The following is a 16,868-nucleotide window of genomic DNA, read 5'->3' as shown; positions in this document are numbered from 1 at the left end:
TGATCACTACAGTGCAAATTACTGAGTAGCATCTCCAGTAGAGATGTGCTGACAAAGAGGTTTCATGTCCAGAAGGGACACACAGGACAGCATATGCTCTCATCATACCACTTACAGTCACAATATTTAAAACTTAAAATTGTTTGCCTTTAGAAATTTACTTTTATTATTTCCAGACTGTAGTTGACCTTATGCCCATGAGTAAGAAGAACCACTCTATGTATTTCTGCATACACAGAAAAATACTCAGGTATATATACTTAGGTATATATTTCAATTTGAAAGGCAGATAAGGGAAGACTTTTATTTTATGAGCCAGAATTTCACTGTGCAGCCTTGACTGTCTTGAACTCGCTTTGTAGACCAGGCTGGTCTCGAACTCACAGAGATCCACCTACCTCTGCCTCCCTGAGTACAAGGGAAGGTTTTTATTTTGTACTTTCCTACTTTCTTCCCATACAAAAACCAATGTTTGTGTCTTAAATGTTATCAACATTAATTACTTACTATCATAACATTAGGTATGGATTTCCTCACACAGGCTATACAGTATGGTACAATCATGTCAGGCCCTTGGTACTTCCATCTTGCCATATTTCTGCATTGCCCAATGCATTGTAGAGATGAGATTGCAAATGGATGGTACCAGTTTGCAAGGATTCTAGGCAAATTACATCCTTTCTTTTTTCTTTTCCTTTGCTAGAAATGACAGTCTGAGTAACTCAGGAAGGGGCCACTATGGAGGACAGAGGAATGACTCAGTGTTTAAAAACAGCCCTCCTTTGCACAAGTATGCAGCCAGCGCCAGCTCTGACATGACAGCTCCTCCTCCCTACAGCTTTCCTCTTGCTCTCACCCCATCCTTTGTCTTCCAGACTTCTTAGTATTCATTTTAGCCCATCATTATCTCTACTAAATGCCCAGAAGTTATTATGATGCTTCGGGGTAGGAACAGCCTCCATTCTTAGGTTCCCTTCAGTCCTTGTGCTAGTTAATGGTGAGTGCCTGGCCCGTCAGCATCTGAAGACAGACCCTCCAGTCTATATTGCTATCCTAGTTCTCACCAGAAGATTCCCACCACATGGAAATTAATAATAGATGCTCAATGCTTTTATACAACCCTGTCTCAGACCTTTGTTCCTCTGATGAGATCACAAATAAATGGGACAAAAATATTTTGAAGAAAATAATATACATGAAGGATTTGGGGTACTTTGGCTTACTGACAAAAATTCTATTTTAAAGTTCACAGTAAGGAAGTTTAAATGCATGCCTATTTTAAAGTGCACAAAAATTTAATTACATGTAGAAGGAGGAATACTTTGTATATATACTTTAAAATTTTTTATTTTTTCACTTTTACATCCTGATCATAGCCCCTTCCCTTCCCTCCTCTCAGTCCCACCCTCCCTTCCTCTTTCCCCTCTCCCCCCCTCTATTCCTCAGAAAAAGGGAGCCCCTCCCACCTCTCAGGCTCATCAAGTAGCATCAGGACTGTGTCCTCTTCCCCTGTAGCCTGGGGAGGCAGCCTTGCTAGTGATGAAATGATGAGAAAACAGGCAAAGGGTCCATGTCAGAGACACCTCCCCCTCCTCTTACTCAGGACCCACATGAAGTCTGAGCTGCCCATCAGCTGCATCTGTGTTGTGTGTATACTTAATTCAAGTACATTAAACCAAACTTTTCTTTCTCTAAGTCCTGGCTGCATTAAGTGACACAAGACTAGAATCTCTGATATTTGGTAATTGCTCAGCATGGTCCTTGAGAGTCTTTTTTTGAGATAAAGCATTGAGTTGATGCTAGAAGCAAGCAATCCCAGTAACTGAAATCCACGTGGGCACTGCCTACTCTAGCTGCCTGCTGAAGGGATCTGCTCAGAGAGTAAAGTCAGGCAACCTCAGATTGCCATAAGGACATGCTCACCCCCAGCCTCCCACAGGTGAGATGCCCTGGGCCACACAAAGAATGTTCTGGAAGCTTCAGCTTCAGATGCCCTGTGTTCTATATTTTCACAATCCTAAGCTAAGGAAGAGTTTCTCTTTCTCCTGATGCCACCAGCCTAGTTCTTCCTCTTTGGAAATGAAGAATCTGGGCCCGGGAGTATGGCTGAGGAGCAGTGGTGCTGGAGAAATGGAGGCCTGTGATTCCTGGCTGTAAGATCCAGATTCCTGGAGATGGATTCCACCACAACTTAATGCTGTCTGCAGTGTTTCCTCCCAGCAGCAGACCCTGGAGGTGCTGGCTTTATTGCCATGATAATTATAGTCCATTTATTGCTCCTTGTTTGAGACTATCTGATGTGAAATACAATACAAATTATATATATCATTCAACATACTATATTAACTAGGACTTTATTCCATTTTAACTAGATTTTATTCATTCATTGTTGTGTGTCATTATTTGTGTGGCTTGTATACATAAAATTTTAATGGGGAAAAGTCATTCTCAGAAGTTAAATCACATAGGGAATCCTAGGAGGGACTATAGACAGGAAACTGACTTTTATTTGTCTATGTAAACCATGTCTCTGTGTGAATGGCAGGAGATGCTCTTCTATGGTGGCATTTGGAGTCTTTATGGTCTGGTTCCAAAATGTCTCTCAAAAGAATTTTACTAACCTGGTTTAGTTGACTACATCTGGTCCAACCAGCTGTGGTTAATTCATGGGACATGTAGACCGAAAAAGGAGGAAGAATTTGTAATGCAGTAGCGTCTGGTGACATGGAGGAAAATCTACCTCTTTGAACCATTCCGTAGAGCTGAGGCAATGATGCGCAGACCATGTGGTCAGGTCACACTGAGTGACTGCTGAAACCTGGCGAGAATAAAAATAATTGACCGTCATTAATATTTCCTCTTGAGTCATTAACTGTTTTGTTTGTTTTTGCTTTGCTAGTTTGAGATACTTTTGACCTTGTATAATCAGATAATACACAAAATACACACAAACAAATATGCAAACATTGAAGACTTTCTGGAAAATGTATCAAAGAATTTCCATTCATTTACATTGTCCCAAAGGCTTAAGAACTGGTGCTTCCTCCTAGGAGACTCAATTTGGGCGAACTTTGAAAGCTGGCATGTAATATTTCAATGATCCAGCGGAGGGCAGGCCTCTCATACCTAACTGCTCTGTGCTGAGGCAATCCAAGCAGCTTAGCCAGAGCTGGCTGCTGCATAGAAGCTGTTGGCTCTCAGAAATAGATGCTGCTGTTAAGAAGTAAAAAGTAAGGAAATGTTTTTAAGACCTAGACAAATTCCTGGTTGCACAGCCACAGGGGCTTTTTTCCCTTTGTGCTCACCCTTCTTATCTTTGCTTTGGCTTCAAAACATCTGCCTACTACACCGTAGCTTCTAGCTTCTCTGTTCCACTGTGCCAATCTATCCTCAAAACCCGAAGCATTAAGAACAAACAAATAAACCAAAATCTTAGAAGATTTTTCTCTCTGACGACATGGTCAAGAGTGTAATGGCACTCCAAATAGAACATGAATTGTCAAGACACGTGTTAGGAAATGCGACGAGTGAGTTGATTAAAGAAAGGATGTTGACTTCCTCACCTTTAATAGCTGCCTAGTATCCCACTGTGTAAATGTACCACAGTTTCTTTATCCATTCTTTGGTTGAGGAACATCTAGGTTGTTTCTAGATTCTGGGTATTATGAATAAAGCTGCTATGAAGATAGGTGAGCAAATGTCCTTGTTGTATGTAGAACATGTTTTGGGTATATGCCCTGGAATGATATAGCTGTGTCTTGAGGTAGAACTATTCCAAAAAATCTGAAAAGTGCCAAATTTATTTCCAAAGTGGTTGTACAAGTTTGCACTCCCACCAGCAATGGAGGAGTGTTCGCTTTCACCACTTTCTCGCCAGCATGTACTGTCACTTGAGTTTTTTATCTTAGCCACTCTGGCAGGTGTAAGATGGAATCTCAGAGTCATTTTAATTTGCATTTTCCTGATGACTAAGGATGTTGAGCATTTCTTAAGTGCTTCTCAGCCATTTGAGATGCCTATGTTAGGATCTTCTGTTTAGCTCTGTGCTGCTTGTTTTTAGTTGGATTGAAATGTGCAGGCAAATGGATGGAACTCAAAAAGATGATCCTGAATGAGTTAACCAAGATCCAGAAAGACAAACTTTGTATGCACTCACTTATAAGTGGATTTTAGCCATTTAGTACAGGATAAACTTACTACAATTCACATATTCAAAGAAGATAAGTAACAAGGAGGACTCTAGGGAAGATGATTAAATCTCACTCAGAAGGGGAAATAGAATACGCAGTGGTAGTGGTTACAGAGAGGGAACAAGGTAGGAGAGGGAACACTGGGTGGAGATCAGACCAGGGGACAGGGGGAGGTATGGAGGGGGAGGGAAGGAGAAGAGAGCAGGGGGGAGGGGACAGAGTACCGAGGACCTGAAGAGAGCATATCTGTGAAAAGCTGTAGACCAAGGACAGGGTAGACTTCTGGGAGGATATGGGCAGTGATTCTAGATGAGACTCCTAGTTGAAGGGGCCATGGAGACTAAAGAGGACACCCTCTAATTACACAAGACTCCTAGTGGAGAGAGGGGAGCATCAACCTACTAATAAAAACTTGAAGCCAAAATTTACTCTGCCTACAAACTGTGCAGGCATAAAGACAGAGCAGAGATTGAGGGAATATCCAACCAATACCTGTCCCAATCAGAGATCCACCCCATGGGAATTAGCCAACCCTGACACTGTTATTGATACTTCGCTATGCTCACACACAGGAGCCTAGCATAGCTGTCCTCTTAGGGACTCCATGCAGCAGAGGATGCTAAGCCTCAGAGACAAACATTGGGTGAAGCATACATGTCATGTGGAAAAGTCTGGGGAAATATAGAAGGACCTAAAGGTGACAGGAGCTCCACAAGTAGACCAACAGAGCCAACTATCCAAGGATTGAGACTGAAGCACCAAGGACCATGCATAGACTTGAATATTGGCCACTTACACAGATATAACAGATGGGCAGCTCAGGATTCATGTGGGTCCCCTAGTAAGCAGAGCAAGGGGATGTCTTTGACATGGACTCTGTTGCCTGCTTTCTGATCACTTCCCCCTGGCAGGGCTGCCTTTTCAGGCCAAAGGGGAGAAGGTCATGTTCAGTGTTATCATAAATAAATTACACATTGTGAGACAGGTGTGGTACAAGGAAGTTTATTATTGTGAGAAGGGCAAGGGAGAGAGGGAGAGGAGAGGAGATACAGTGTGAGTGAGCCATGAGAGAGACAAATGTACAAAGTGGGAGGAAGACAGAGAATCAGAGGGACAGGCAGAGAGAGCAAGAGAGTGAGAGAGAGGAGGGAGGGAGGGAGGGAGGGAGGGGGAGAGAGAGAGAGAGAGAGAGAGAGAGAGAGAGAGAGAGAGAGAGAGAGAGAGAGAGAGAACAGAGATGTTAGTCCTTTATATCTGGTATGCAGCTGAGGCACATACCTGGTGGCAGGTGATGTCAGAGGTTGCTAAGCAACCTAGAGGCAGGCTAGTGGATCTGCTTGTAAACTAACTCAATCCTGATGCCACTTGATGAGCTGGGGTGGGTGGGGGGGGGCTCCCTTTTTCTGAGGAATAGAGGAGAAGGAATGGGGGAAGAGGGAGGGAAGATGGGACTAGGAGGAGAGAAGAGAGGGGCTATGATAGGGACATAAAGTGAATGAATAAATAAATAAAATTTAATAAAAGATGTTGAAAGTGGACAGATTTGCCTTTGAGTTTTGTCTTTGGTTAAAGACATTACTAGCTTTATAAATGGTTTGTAGTTCTGTGGCACTGGAGGGAGTCACTAAATATTGTTCTCTTGTATGAAAGCAGGACAACTGCTTTAGATTTCATCAAGACCAAGAGGATGGCTATGTGGGTATAGTGTCTCACATTACAGAAAACTCTTCAATGTGATTGTCATATTAGCTTTATCCCAGTGATATTCCACACACCCATTACCACGGGAATATGAGCCTACATTGCTTTATTATTACACTTCTTATAATGGCTCCATCCTCTCAAACATGACAGGAAGTTTCTGGGGCATCATTGTAAGGTCTGAACTGCAGGTGAAAGGCAGGTTCTCCAAGATGTGCTGATACATTAGGGCAAGTACAGAGGAAAAATGGCTAATGTGGGGAAGGGTCTGCTGACTCTTGTATAAATTAGTTGAAGGTGCTGGAAGCCCTTGAAGCTGGAGCAAATTCCATGTGTGAGAAATGTAAGACTTGTTTTCAAATATGTGCAGAAATAGATAGGATCCAGAGAAGTCTAGACAAGAGCCTAATCTTGCAGAAAGTGTGTTTGCTTTTGTTTGTTGACTGCCAGGGTGAGTCCCTGCCCCCAGCTTTGTTTATGTCTGCTCCTCAGCGTAGAAATTCTTGGAACTAATGCCACTAATTCAAGGGAACTTATCCTCCAAAGCCCAGGAAAGGACAGGAAACCTCTTATACCTTCCTGAGCCAGGGGCACCAATTTTTTTCCTGATTTGCCCTTCTCTCTGAGCAGAATGTTTGCAGAAACCCAGATTTCTACAGGCCATAGCAGTTTGTGAGACTCAGCATCCCAAGGGTCTAAGCCATATCCGGCATTGGCCTGAGCAGAATAACTCAAGCCCCATATATCTAAGTCCAGAGACCCCCACCTTCAGTGGCTGCAGCACCCTCATATGTACTAGGTGTTGCCATTGTGTTTTTGGCCCCAGGGGATTTCCTGAACATGTCCCACCCTTACATATCCAGCTCTACCATCAAGGGCACTTATTTTTACCTAATATTGGAAGGCAGGGGGTTGGGAGCTGCCAAGAGTACTGTATTCCTGAAAACAAATGTTAGTCTGAAAAATTAAGTGATTAAAATCGTAAAGGTCATGATCCTGAAAAGCAGGCTCTGCGTTCCAGGAAGCTGGTTAGAGGAAGTGCTTGCCCATGGAGAAGTACAAGGAGGGGTGGGGCAGCTCTATGAGGCCACCAAGGAGGATCTCCTTCTTTAATTTAAGGCCGAAAGAATTTAAAGGGACATGGGACTTGCACCACAACATGCCCACTTAGGACTGAATAGTGAGACCATGGGGAAACTAAGTGACAGCTAAAGTGGGGCACTCTTGCAAATCGTCTCCCACTTGAGGAGCTAAGGGCCCCTGGAAAGAGGGCTGGAGCTGGTGAGCAGTTCCAGAGGATTCCATCCATCGGATTCACTGTCCCTGGGTAATAAGAATGAGGCAGAATTGTTGGAGTCCACAGCATATGCAACTCAGACAAGAGTAATAGGCTCCCTGCGCACTCTCTGGTCATGAGGCTCACAATAGCCTTTCAGTTTAAGGAGATTCTCCTTCATGCACATTTTCTTTTCTTTTGTCAGGAGAAAATGGTTTTTTAAAATTTTAAATCAAACATGCATGTATGATTACTAATAAGTATAAATGCTGTGAATAACACAAAGAACCTCAGAAAATTCCACTTTTAGGGAAGTATTTACATGTGCATGTCAAACATGTGCTCATAGCAATATTCCTTGTTTAGTTAAAATATAGTTACATCACTTCTCTTCCCCTTCCTCCTTTCTGCCCCTTCTGTTTCCCCCCTCAAACCTCAAGTGACACTTTTCTTTAATTATTGCTGTCACATATACAAATAAATGAAAAATCATGTAACTGCATGAGTCCATTCAATATTACCTGCATATATACAGGTTTCTAGGGCTGACCACTTACAATTGGATAGCTGTCTTAGGGTTTCTATTGCTGAGATGAATCACCATGACCAAAAACCAGTTTGGCTTATTGGCTTACACTTTGATATTGCTGTGAATCATAGAAGGAAGTCAGGACAGGAACTCTGGTAGGACAGGAACCTGGAGGCAGGAGCTAATGTGGAAGACATGAAGGAGTGCTGCTTACTGGCTTGCTCTCTTTTTATTTTTTATTTTTTTATTTTTTTATATTTTTCTTTTTTTTTCCTTTTTTTATTATTAATTTCTTCAAATTACATCTCAGTTGTTAGCCCGTCCCTTCTATTCTCCCATTCCTCCCTCGCTCCCGCTTCCCCCCCCCCATTCCCCTCCTCTATGTCTGTGACTGAGGGAGACCTCCTCCCCCTGTATAGGCTCATAAGGTATCGAGTCTCTTCTTGCTCTCAATGGCTTGCTCAGCCTGCTTTCTTACAGAAGCCAGGGCTACTGGTCAGAGATGGTACCACTCACAGTGAGCTGGACACTCCCCATCGATCACTAACCAAGAAAATACCTTACAGATGGATCTTACAGAGGCATTTTCTCCATTGAGAAACTCTAGCTTGTGTCATGTTCATGAAGAGTAGCTAGCACAAATAATCAATCAAAAGGCTCCAACCCTGGGAAGACTAACTCTCCTCTTAGCAGTTGTTAATTGTGTGTAGCTCTTCAATAAAGCATAAACTTGACAGTAAACAAATCAATCTACTGAATGATGAATGAGTCACAGATGAAACTAAGAAAAAGTATTTCCTGTAACTAAATTGAAACGAAAACATAAGACAAGAAACTTTTTTTTTTTAACTTCCCCTAGATCTACAATGAAGGAGTGAAGTGAGCAAGGCCTCAGGAAGGAATGTAAGTGGCCTCTCTAGCTGATTTTTGAGGGATCAGATTCTGCACATGCGCACTGAGCATGTTACTTGCTAGCACACAGAACTGCCCAGCTCTCTCTTGCCTGTGTGTTCCAGTGTTGCTTGGCAACCGAGTTCCCAACTGTTGCTGCAGTTGACAGATTCTAAATCAGCCTGGAGCGTCCCTCCTGGGACCTTGTGGAGAGATTTGGCTCTGGGCTTACTTTGATATCGAAATCTTTAGGAGCTGGCACAGCATAAACTTTGGTTGTGGGTTTTGGGGGGAGCCATCTTCGCATAGTCTCTTCTTTTGGGTTGGGGATGTGGGAGAAGCTTAACAGGAGGAAAGGGACCCGCAAAGAAGACACTTACCATGCAGATGTTCTTCCACAAAAAAGAAAGGACGCCTCTGGGCTTCTGTGATGGCCTGGATAATATCTTCGTGGGCTTTGGGAGCAAGGATGAGAGAGGTTGTCGGCCGCCCAAATATCACACCAGATATGCACCTTACTATCGGATCCACAAGGCTGCAAGTACTGGGGACATAGACACAGTGAAGAGCTTTGTTCTACGGGGAATTTTTGACATGGAACAAATAGATTGGAAGTACAGGTAAGAGTGGGGTTGGAGCCTTGAGAGAGTTGTAGGTACCTTGGAGGGAGGCCCAGTAACTGAGGAGATGGCCAATTTCCTGTCTGAGGTGAGAAAAGAGAAGCACCTGTCTCTGATCTTAGGCTGCGCATCTAGGAAGGGCGTAACCCTCAACTGTTCCTCATTGACAGAGAAACAAATCAAGACTGATGCTTCACATCCTTGTCAGTTCTCCTTTTAGAGCACTTATTGGGCTTTTCAAGGGCTTCACCAAAAAGATGTAGTAGAGCTTTAGTGTATCCATTGGGGGAAACCCATACATAATGTCTTCTGCATTGTGGGAAAATGCACAAGGAGAGAAATTTCTAGTATGTACCAACTTCCCATTTAAAAGTTTTTTTAAAATAAAACTTGATACTCTGTGTCAGTGTATCATACATGTGTATCCATATGTATGCAGGCGTGTACATTTTTTATCAAGAACAAGGAGACTTTAAACCATAAGATGGCTTTGTTTCCATATTTATTTATTCACTTATTTCATCTACTTTAGTTATGCGTGCCATGTTCTCCTCATAACTTTCTGTACTCAGGTCCTCCTCCCTCTCTAGTTTAAACACTCCTAAAGTGTTATTCCGTGTCTTCCTGATAAACCAAGCATGTTCATAATAAGATTTGAGGATGAGTCCTGGTTTTCCCATAAGTGTTAATTCCAGTGACTTCTGTTAGGCAGTAGGGCTTACTGGCACCTTTGACAGTTCTCAAATCATTCACTTATCTTGACTTTATATATATATATATATATATATATATATATATATATATATATATACATACATACATATATACATACATACATACATATATATATACATACATACATACATACATATATATATACATACATATATATATTTTATTTTATTACACATGTATAAAACAAACTACATACAACAGGGAGAACCATGTGACAATCATGAGAATAATGAGTCCTATACATGTTACATTCATAGTGAATTGGCCGTCTGCGTTCGTCCAGTTTGAAGTAAGTGAATTTAGACCCAACAAGACAGGAAAGACACTTACTTCATCGTGACTTTCAGTTTTGTCCCCACTCCAGGCCACTAGAGTTTCCCAGTCCTTCCTATGCAAATGGAGAGATTCCTGTTGTTCCTCAGGGCCATCTCTCCAGGCTGCTGTGCACTGATGCCTTAAGAGGAGCAGGTGCCAAGAGCACTGTCCAGCTCGTACTAGTCCTCAGTCACCAGGGCTGTGGCATGTGGCACTGGGTGCCCCTTGACACACACAGTATGTTGTCCAGAAGGGTGGCAGCAGGGTGCCTCGACACTGCTCTGTGCCGGTCAACAGGAAGAATCTATATTCTAAACCACAGAAACAGTTCACATTTGGGGCATGCTGACGCTGGTGAAACTGGCTGCTCTATGTAATAAAAGGCAATACAGAGTCTTCAGAAAAAAATTGAAACTTAAAATGCAGAGTCATTAAATGCTATCTGGTGATTATAATTACATGTCTAAGTTTTTTATTAATTTATTCATATTATATCTCTATGCTTATCCCATCCCTTGTATCCTTCCATTCCTCCCTCCCTCCCTCCCATTTTCCCCTTACTCCCCTCCCCTATGACTGTGACTGAGGGGTACTTCCTCCCCCTGTATATGCTCATAGGGTATCAAGTCTCTTCTTGGTAGCCTGTTATCCTTCCTCTGAGTGCCACCAGGTCTTCCCATCCAGGGGACGTGGTCAAATATGAAGGAAGCATGGGAGAATGGCAAAGTAGAAGGATCCAGAGGGTAGAAACCTACAAGAAGAACATTATGATAGGCAGATTTGGGCCCAGGGGTCCTGCTCAAACTATGGCACCAGCCAAGGACAATGCAGGCTGTAAACTTCAAACCCCTACCCAGATCTAGCCAATGGACAGGACATTCTCCACAGTTGAGTGGAGAGTGGGGTATGACTTTCACATGTACTCTGGTGCCTCATATTTGACTACATGTCTAAGTTTTAAGGAAATGCTTTTGAAGTTCATAAAGGTCCCTGTCATGCTCACAGGACTGCCCTGCATTTTGCCTCCGTCTACGGCCATCCAGAAGTGGTGACTCTCCTGGTGCAGAACAACTGTGAGATTAATCCAAAGGACATTAATGGCGCCACACCTCTAATTAAGGTATATTGCAACCATCAGCTTCAGATGATGTGAATTTGAAATACATTTTTATGTGAAAAAATGAAGCTATGTCATTTGAATGTAACTAAATAATGAAGCCTGCGGAATGCTGGTCTTGAATTCTTTAACAATCTGTGCGTTATTATCACATCCACAGGCTGCACAATGCAGACAGATGGAATGCCTTGATACTCTATTGAGTTACGGTGCCGATCCAAATATTATGGACTGTTGTGGCAACACTGCTCTGCACTATGCTGTTTACAACGGAGACATTGGGATAGCTGCTAGGCTGCTAGAATGCAAGGCGAACATCGAAGCAATGAATGAGGTATACAACACCTAGCTTTAATACTGTTGGATTTGAAACACACAAATTTTCAACATCCATGTGGATGTAGAGTCAATTTTCTGTGCTTTCTTAGCTCTAGTCCTCAGATGGAAATGTTTTGAAATAACTCAATCATTGAAGATGCCACTTTAAATATTGGTTCTTTTAAAGAAGTATTACACAATGCAGCTTTCTTGAATGCATTTCTGACAAACATTTATCAAAAAATAGAGTTTGCTAAAGCACCAATTTGCCTGTTTTCAAGTCTCACAGAAGCATTATTTTCACTAGTTTAAAATGGCAACTAAAGTGGACATTTGCCTTTGATATCAACTTCATCTTTTGTTTGTTTGCTTGATTATATCGAAACAGGGTTTCTCTGTGTCACATCCCTGGCTGTTCTGAACTTGCTTTACAGACCAGGCTAGCCTCGAACTCACATAGATCCACTTGCCTCTGCCTCCCTAAGTGCTGGGATTATGGGCGTGCACCATCATGCTGAGCTTCAGCTTTATCTTAAATAAGAAAGAAATGTTTTGTGATAAATGGACAACTCTATGCTGCAGACAAGTTGTGTCACAGGACCAAGCTGAGTGGTAAAATCAAAGGAGGAAAACAGAAAGGGGAGTTGATGAGAAATAGTCATACAAAATTGGAAATTAGACAATTGAGGGGAACAATGAAGAAGGCTTGATTTTTTTGTAAAATAACTCTTTATGTATATTTCTTCTGTGTTCTTCAGTTTAATGAGACTAATTCCTAATTAGAGGCCATTCCTAGTTTACAAGCATGTCCAGAGGTAAATTTTAGTAGGACTCTGAAGAAAGCAGACTGTCAAAGAATAGGTGGCAATTACACAGAAAAGGGGTAAGTAAGTGATGCACCATAAAATCTCTCTTTTGGCTAAATCCTGAAGTGGAAAAGAGAACTGGTCTCCCTGTAGGAGACAAGGTGAAAACAAGGCAAAAGCAATAACTAACTGTGCAGCACAGTGATCTGGAGACAGTTTCGACAACACACAGTTGAATAGACTTTACCTGTAATGTGAGAATCAATGACCTGACAAGACACAGGCATGAGTATTTAAAAATGTTTCCTTCAGCTTCTTCAGTTCCTAGAAAATAATTTTGTATGCTTGCAGAAAAAATGTGAGCCTCACGCAAAGTGAAGTTTTGTTTTGTTTTTTTGTTTTGTTTTGTTTTATAAAGGGTTAAGAACTCTGTGAAGTCCGCAGATATAAACAGTGTCCTCCAGGAAATGAATCCATAGCTAAACTCCATAGCGATCCTTTTGAAAAGTTTTAATCAAAAAAATTTTGTGCATGAGTCTTTTGGCTTTGTGTGTATTAAGGGTGCAACATGCATGCAGTAAGACACTGTATGGGTGCTTAGACTTAGGCACAGATCCCTTGGAAGAGTAGACAATGCTCTTAACCACTGAGCCATCTCTCTAGCCCAAGATGATTCTTACAGAAATGTGGGCTTCCAGTTGCTCTCAAGTAATCCAGAACAGACTGTTTTGAGCTCATTTTATTGTTTGTTTCTTGTGATGTAGGTATCCTTATTGTCTGAGGCTCACAAGTGCTCAGTTTGCTAGGGACCCCTTCACATTATCAGATGTCATCTACTTAGCTGAAATATGTGTTTGCATCAACAGTTGTTTAATGGTGTCTTGTGATAGAGATTGTAGACTTTCAAGACAATTTGTAGAAATACAGTCTTAGTGTCAATGAATGAGATTGAACTTTAGAAGTTAACAGTTGTCATCAATTTAACTTTTTCTTTACATCTGTCTTAAATACACTCACATTGAAATGCCTGTATATGCTATTAGGTTAATTGTAGTTAACTCTGAAAGGTTATAACAATTGCAAACAAAGTTCTGTATTTATGTACCAATGAAGGTAACCTAGTGACTTTCCCCATCATAAAAGTAGTATGTATAGATCAGTATTAAAATGATTACAGATAATTCACTCCTGGCATATGTTTTGCTTAAAACAGCTTGCAGTAGTAATTAACATGGAACCAGACTAAAAATAGACTAAAAATTTCTGAACAAGGCATGAGGTTGTAGTTCCTAGAATCATAACACTTAGGATATTGATGGAGGAGAGCTAGGAATCTAGCCTGGGCTAAATAGTGAAATCCTGTCTCAAAAAAGCAAAAAACCAACTACAACTAAAACCCCACAAAACCCAAAAGTAGTTATGCCTCAGAATCATGAGATCATCATCCTCACCACCACCACCACCATCCTCATCATAATCTTTATGAGACAGAATCTCACTATTACTCAGCTCTAGCTATTTCAGAACTCACTATGTAGATCAGGATGACCTTGATGTCAGATCTGTAGGCCTTTGTCTCCCAAGGGCTGGTACTAAAGATGTGTGCCTCAAACCCTGGCCCAAGATTATTATTATAATTGGGAATATAATTAATATAATATAATTTTAGATTTTTTCGTTCTGTTTTTGTTTTTTGAGAATGGATTTCTTTATGTAGCCTTGGAACTCACTCTGTATACCAGGCTGGCCTCAACATCACAGAAATCCACCTGCCCTTACTTCATGAGTGCTGGGATTAAAGGCATGTGCTGCCATGTGTAGTGAGAATGAAGTTTTTTATTGAGCTCTCTAACAGTTAAAGAAGACTCTTATTTTATAATAAGAGCAATCAAAGTTCTTTTGAATCCTGTTCACTTAAGTGAGAGTTTGAATTCCACCAATGTTGATATGTCAAGGTCTGGCCCTGTACACAAAGGGAATTAACCAGTTTCCTCTGTACTGCAGGAAACCTCAAATCCATCTCAAAACTCTCAAAACACCACACACCACATCCCTTTAGCCCTACATCCTTAAGTGCTAATGTCTGTCATAAAAGGCAGTTGAAAAACAGAAATTATGCACAATAAAAGATTTCTCTACTTGAGTTTTGTCACATTCCCAGACAGGCAGTCATGTAATCTATTTATTGGGCCACAGGATACCTGGAGAAGAGACCTTTCTTTGTAACATAGGCCGATATGCAATATTGACAGGGGAATTTAGTTTATTTGCCAGGAACAATAAAATGTTGGGGGCTGTGGCTTTTGTTGTGGATTGTTGAAATAAGGATACAGAATCAGGATGCTCTTGCTTAGATGGGAGCAATCACATGACCCCAAAATGAAATGATCCATGCTTTAACAGAAGCAAAAGCTGTGGCAACAAAGTGTTTACTGTGGAGTTGGGAATGAATCTATGTGTTCACTCTAGGTGGGGGGATTTCACGGAAGAGGGGGAGCACACGTGGAAGTCAGTGAGGAAGAAACTGCCAGCCATTTATTGCCAGCATTTATGATTGTGTGCTCGGGATTTATTAACTTTCAGATCGTCACTAATTGTGTTTTGGCAGAACAAGATCACACCACTTTTGCTTGCTCTGAAACAAAACAAAGAGAAGATGGCAGAGTTCTTAATCAGCAGAGGAGCAAATGCAGAAACCTGCGATTTCCTGGGAAGGTAAGAAGGTCTTTGTACTTTAGTGGTGATTGAGTTGATACTGTATATATCACCTGAGACATGGTGTTAAATTAATAGGGAGAAGATTTAGCTTTTACTTAGTGAAGTAACAGCAACCTAGACCATCTGATTGGTACAAAAGTAGTTATTCAGTGTGAACAACACAAAGACAATGTACAATATTTCCTAATAATATGAAATGACATTGGTTGTATGTACTGCATCTTATTCACTGGATAGCTTATTTAGATAAATGGGTTTCATATTCTACTTCTTTTTAAGATTGTGGTTTTAATTTTTGAATCACAGTGCTATTCTTAATGGCTTTGTAGCATTTGTCACCCATGCTTTGTATATGCTGCTTCCTTAAAAAGGAAAATTGATTGGATGGCTATTTCCATTAAATTTTTTTGCAAAGTATTGTTTGGTTCTCCCTTAGTGACTATGAATTTCTATTACCCCATGATACTCTATTTCTTCCATTTTCCCCTTTATTTTGAAACTTTGACTAACATTTGGCATGGTCAAAAGAATAAAAAACTACTTTTATTGAATAAGTTTGGATGAGTAAAAATCATAGTTGGGTGATAAGAAGAAACCTCAATATTCACACAAGGCTGAATTTAATTACACCTTAGAAGTGTTGCCCACTGTTAGATTCATTTTCTGATTAAAAAAGCATGGTTATATCCAACCATATTACATTTTATGTCCTATTTAGTTCTAGTATATGATTATCTCCTACAAACATCATTACTACATTATTAAAAATATTTATTTTGTAATTATACTGTTTTCTCTTTTGATCTTCATCTTATGTATAAATTACAAAACATTGTATCAGACTCAGAAAGAATTGAGTAATTCTTTACTTAAATATTCATCTCCTTTGATAAGTATCTTCAGTATCTGTGAATGAAAGGACAGAGAATTATAGCTTCTACTTTGAATACTGCTATGTGGGAGAATGGGATTTCTGGTCCCCGCCCCAGTTTGTCCCAGAGACACTTTACAGGATGATCATTTGAGCCCCAAGATGTTAATTTCTGTTGGTAAATGGTTAATTGTATACACACAGGCAATATTTCAAACTGGTAAAAGATATTCATTGAAATGTTTAGCAACTTTACTAAAGTACCTGACAGCAAAGCTCCACCCCTGTTCTTTTAGAAACAGCCTCATGTATGCTGTAAGGTGTGGGTCTGAGCACATTATCAAGCTGCTTCTTCAAGGAGACATCGATACCTTTAAGAAAGATGCTTTTGGATGGACAGCTAAACGCTATGCTATTGAGAGTAAAAGCAAAGTGTGAGTGTTCCCATTTATTTGTTAATTAACTTGAAACTGATACAGAGTAATTACAAAAAATGCACCTTGTGTGTTTAGTTTGGGCTGTTTTGGAATGGCAGTGATATAGACCATTCCATTATCCAGAACCTGATCAAAGCTGTCGATGAATTAGAAGTAGCAATGGATACAGGATTCTTTTGTCCCAGAACTTTTAGTGTGGCTATGTGTATGTAGTGGGGTGGATGCTGACAATTGAGCCTGGGGCTTCACATGAATTAGGCAAGTATTTTATCAAAGAACCATAGACTTGCTCTTTGGTTAGGACTTTTTAAGCTCTGTAGGTGAAGAAAGTTTGTAAATCCCCA

General features: G+C 40.8%; 1 protein-coding gene across 1 annotated transcript; it reads left to right on the top strand.

The window, feature by feature from the left end:
* The first annotated feature begins 8,737 nt into the window (after positions 1 to 8,737).
* LOC127206821 (putative ankyrin repeat domain-containing protein 19) lies at positions 8,738 to 16,540 on the top strand. The gene is made up of 5 exons (XM_051166096.1): positions 8,738 to 9,207; positions 11,263 to 11,377; positions 11,535 to 11,708; positions 15,107 to 15,213; positions 16,384 to 16,540. Exons 1-5 carry the CDS (start codon positions 8,969 to 8,971, stop codon positions 16,523 to 16,525), a joined length of 777 nt encoding a protein of 258 aa, XP_051022053.1. The 5' UTR covers positions 8,738 to 8,968; the 3' UTR covers positions 16,526 to 16,540.
* Positions 16,541 to 16,868: the final 328 nt, after the last annotated feature.

Source organism: Acomys russatus, chromosome 24 (assembly GCF_903995435.1).
Source record: "Acomys russatus chromosome 24, mAcoRus1.1, whole genome shotgun sequence".
In the NCBI taxonomy this organism is placed as follows: Eukaryota; Metazoa; Chordata; class Mammalia; order Rodentia; family Muridae; genus Acomys; species Acomys russatus.
The sequence above is the reverse complement of the archived record's forward strand: the minus strand, read 5'-3'. Positions and strand labels throughout refer to the sequence as shown.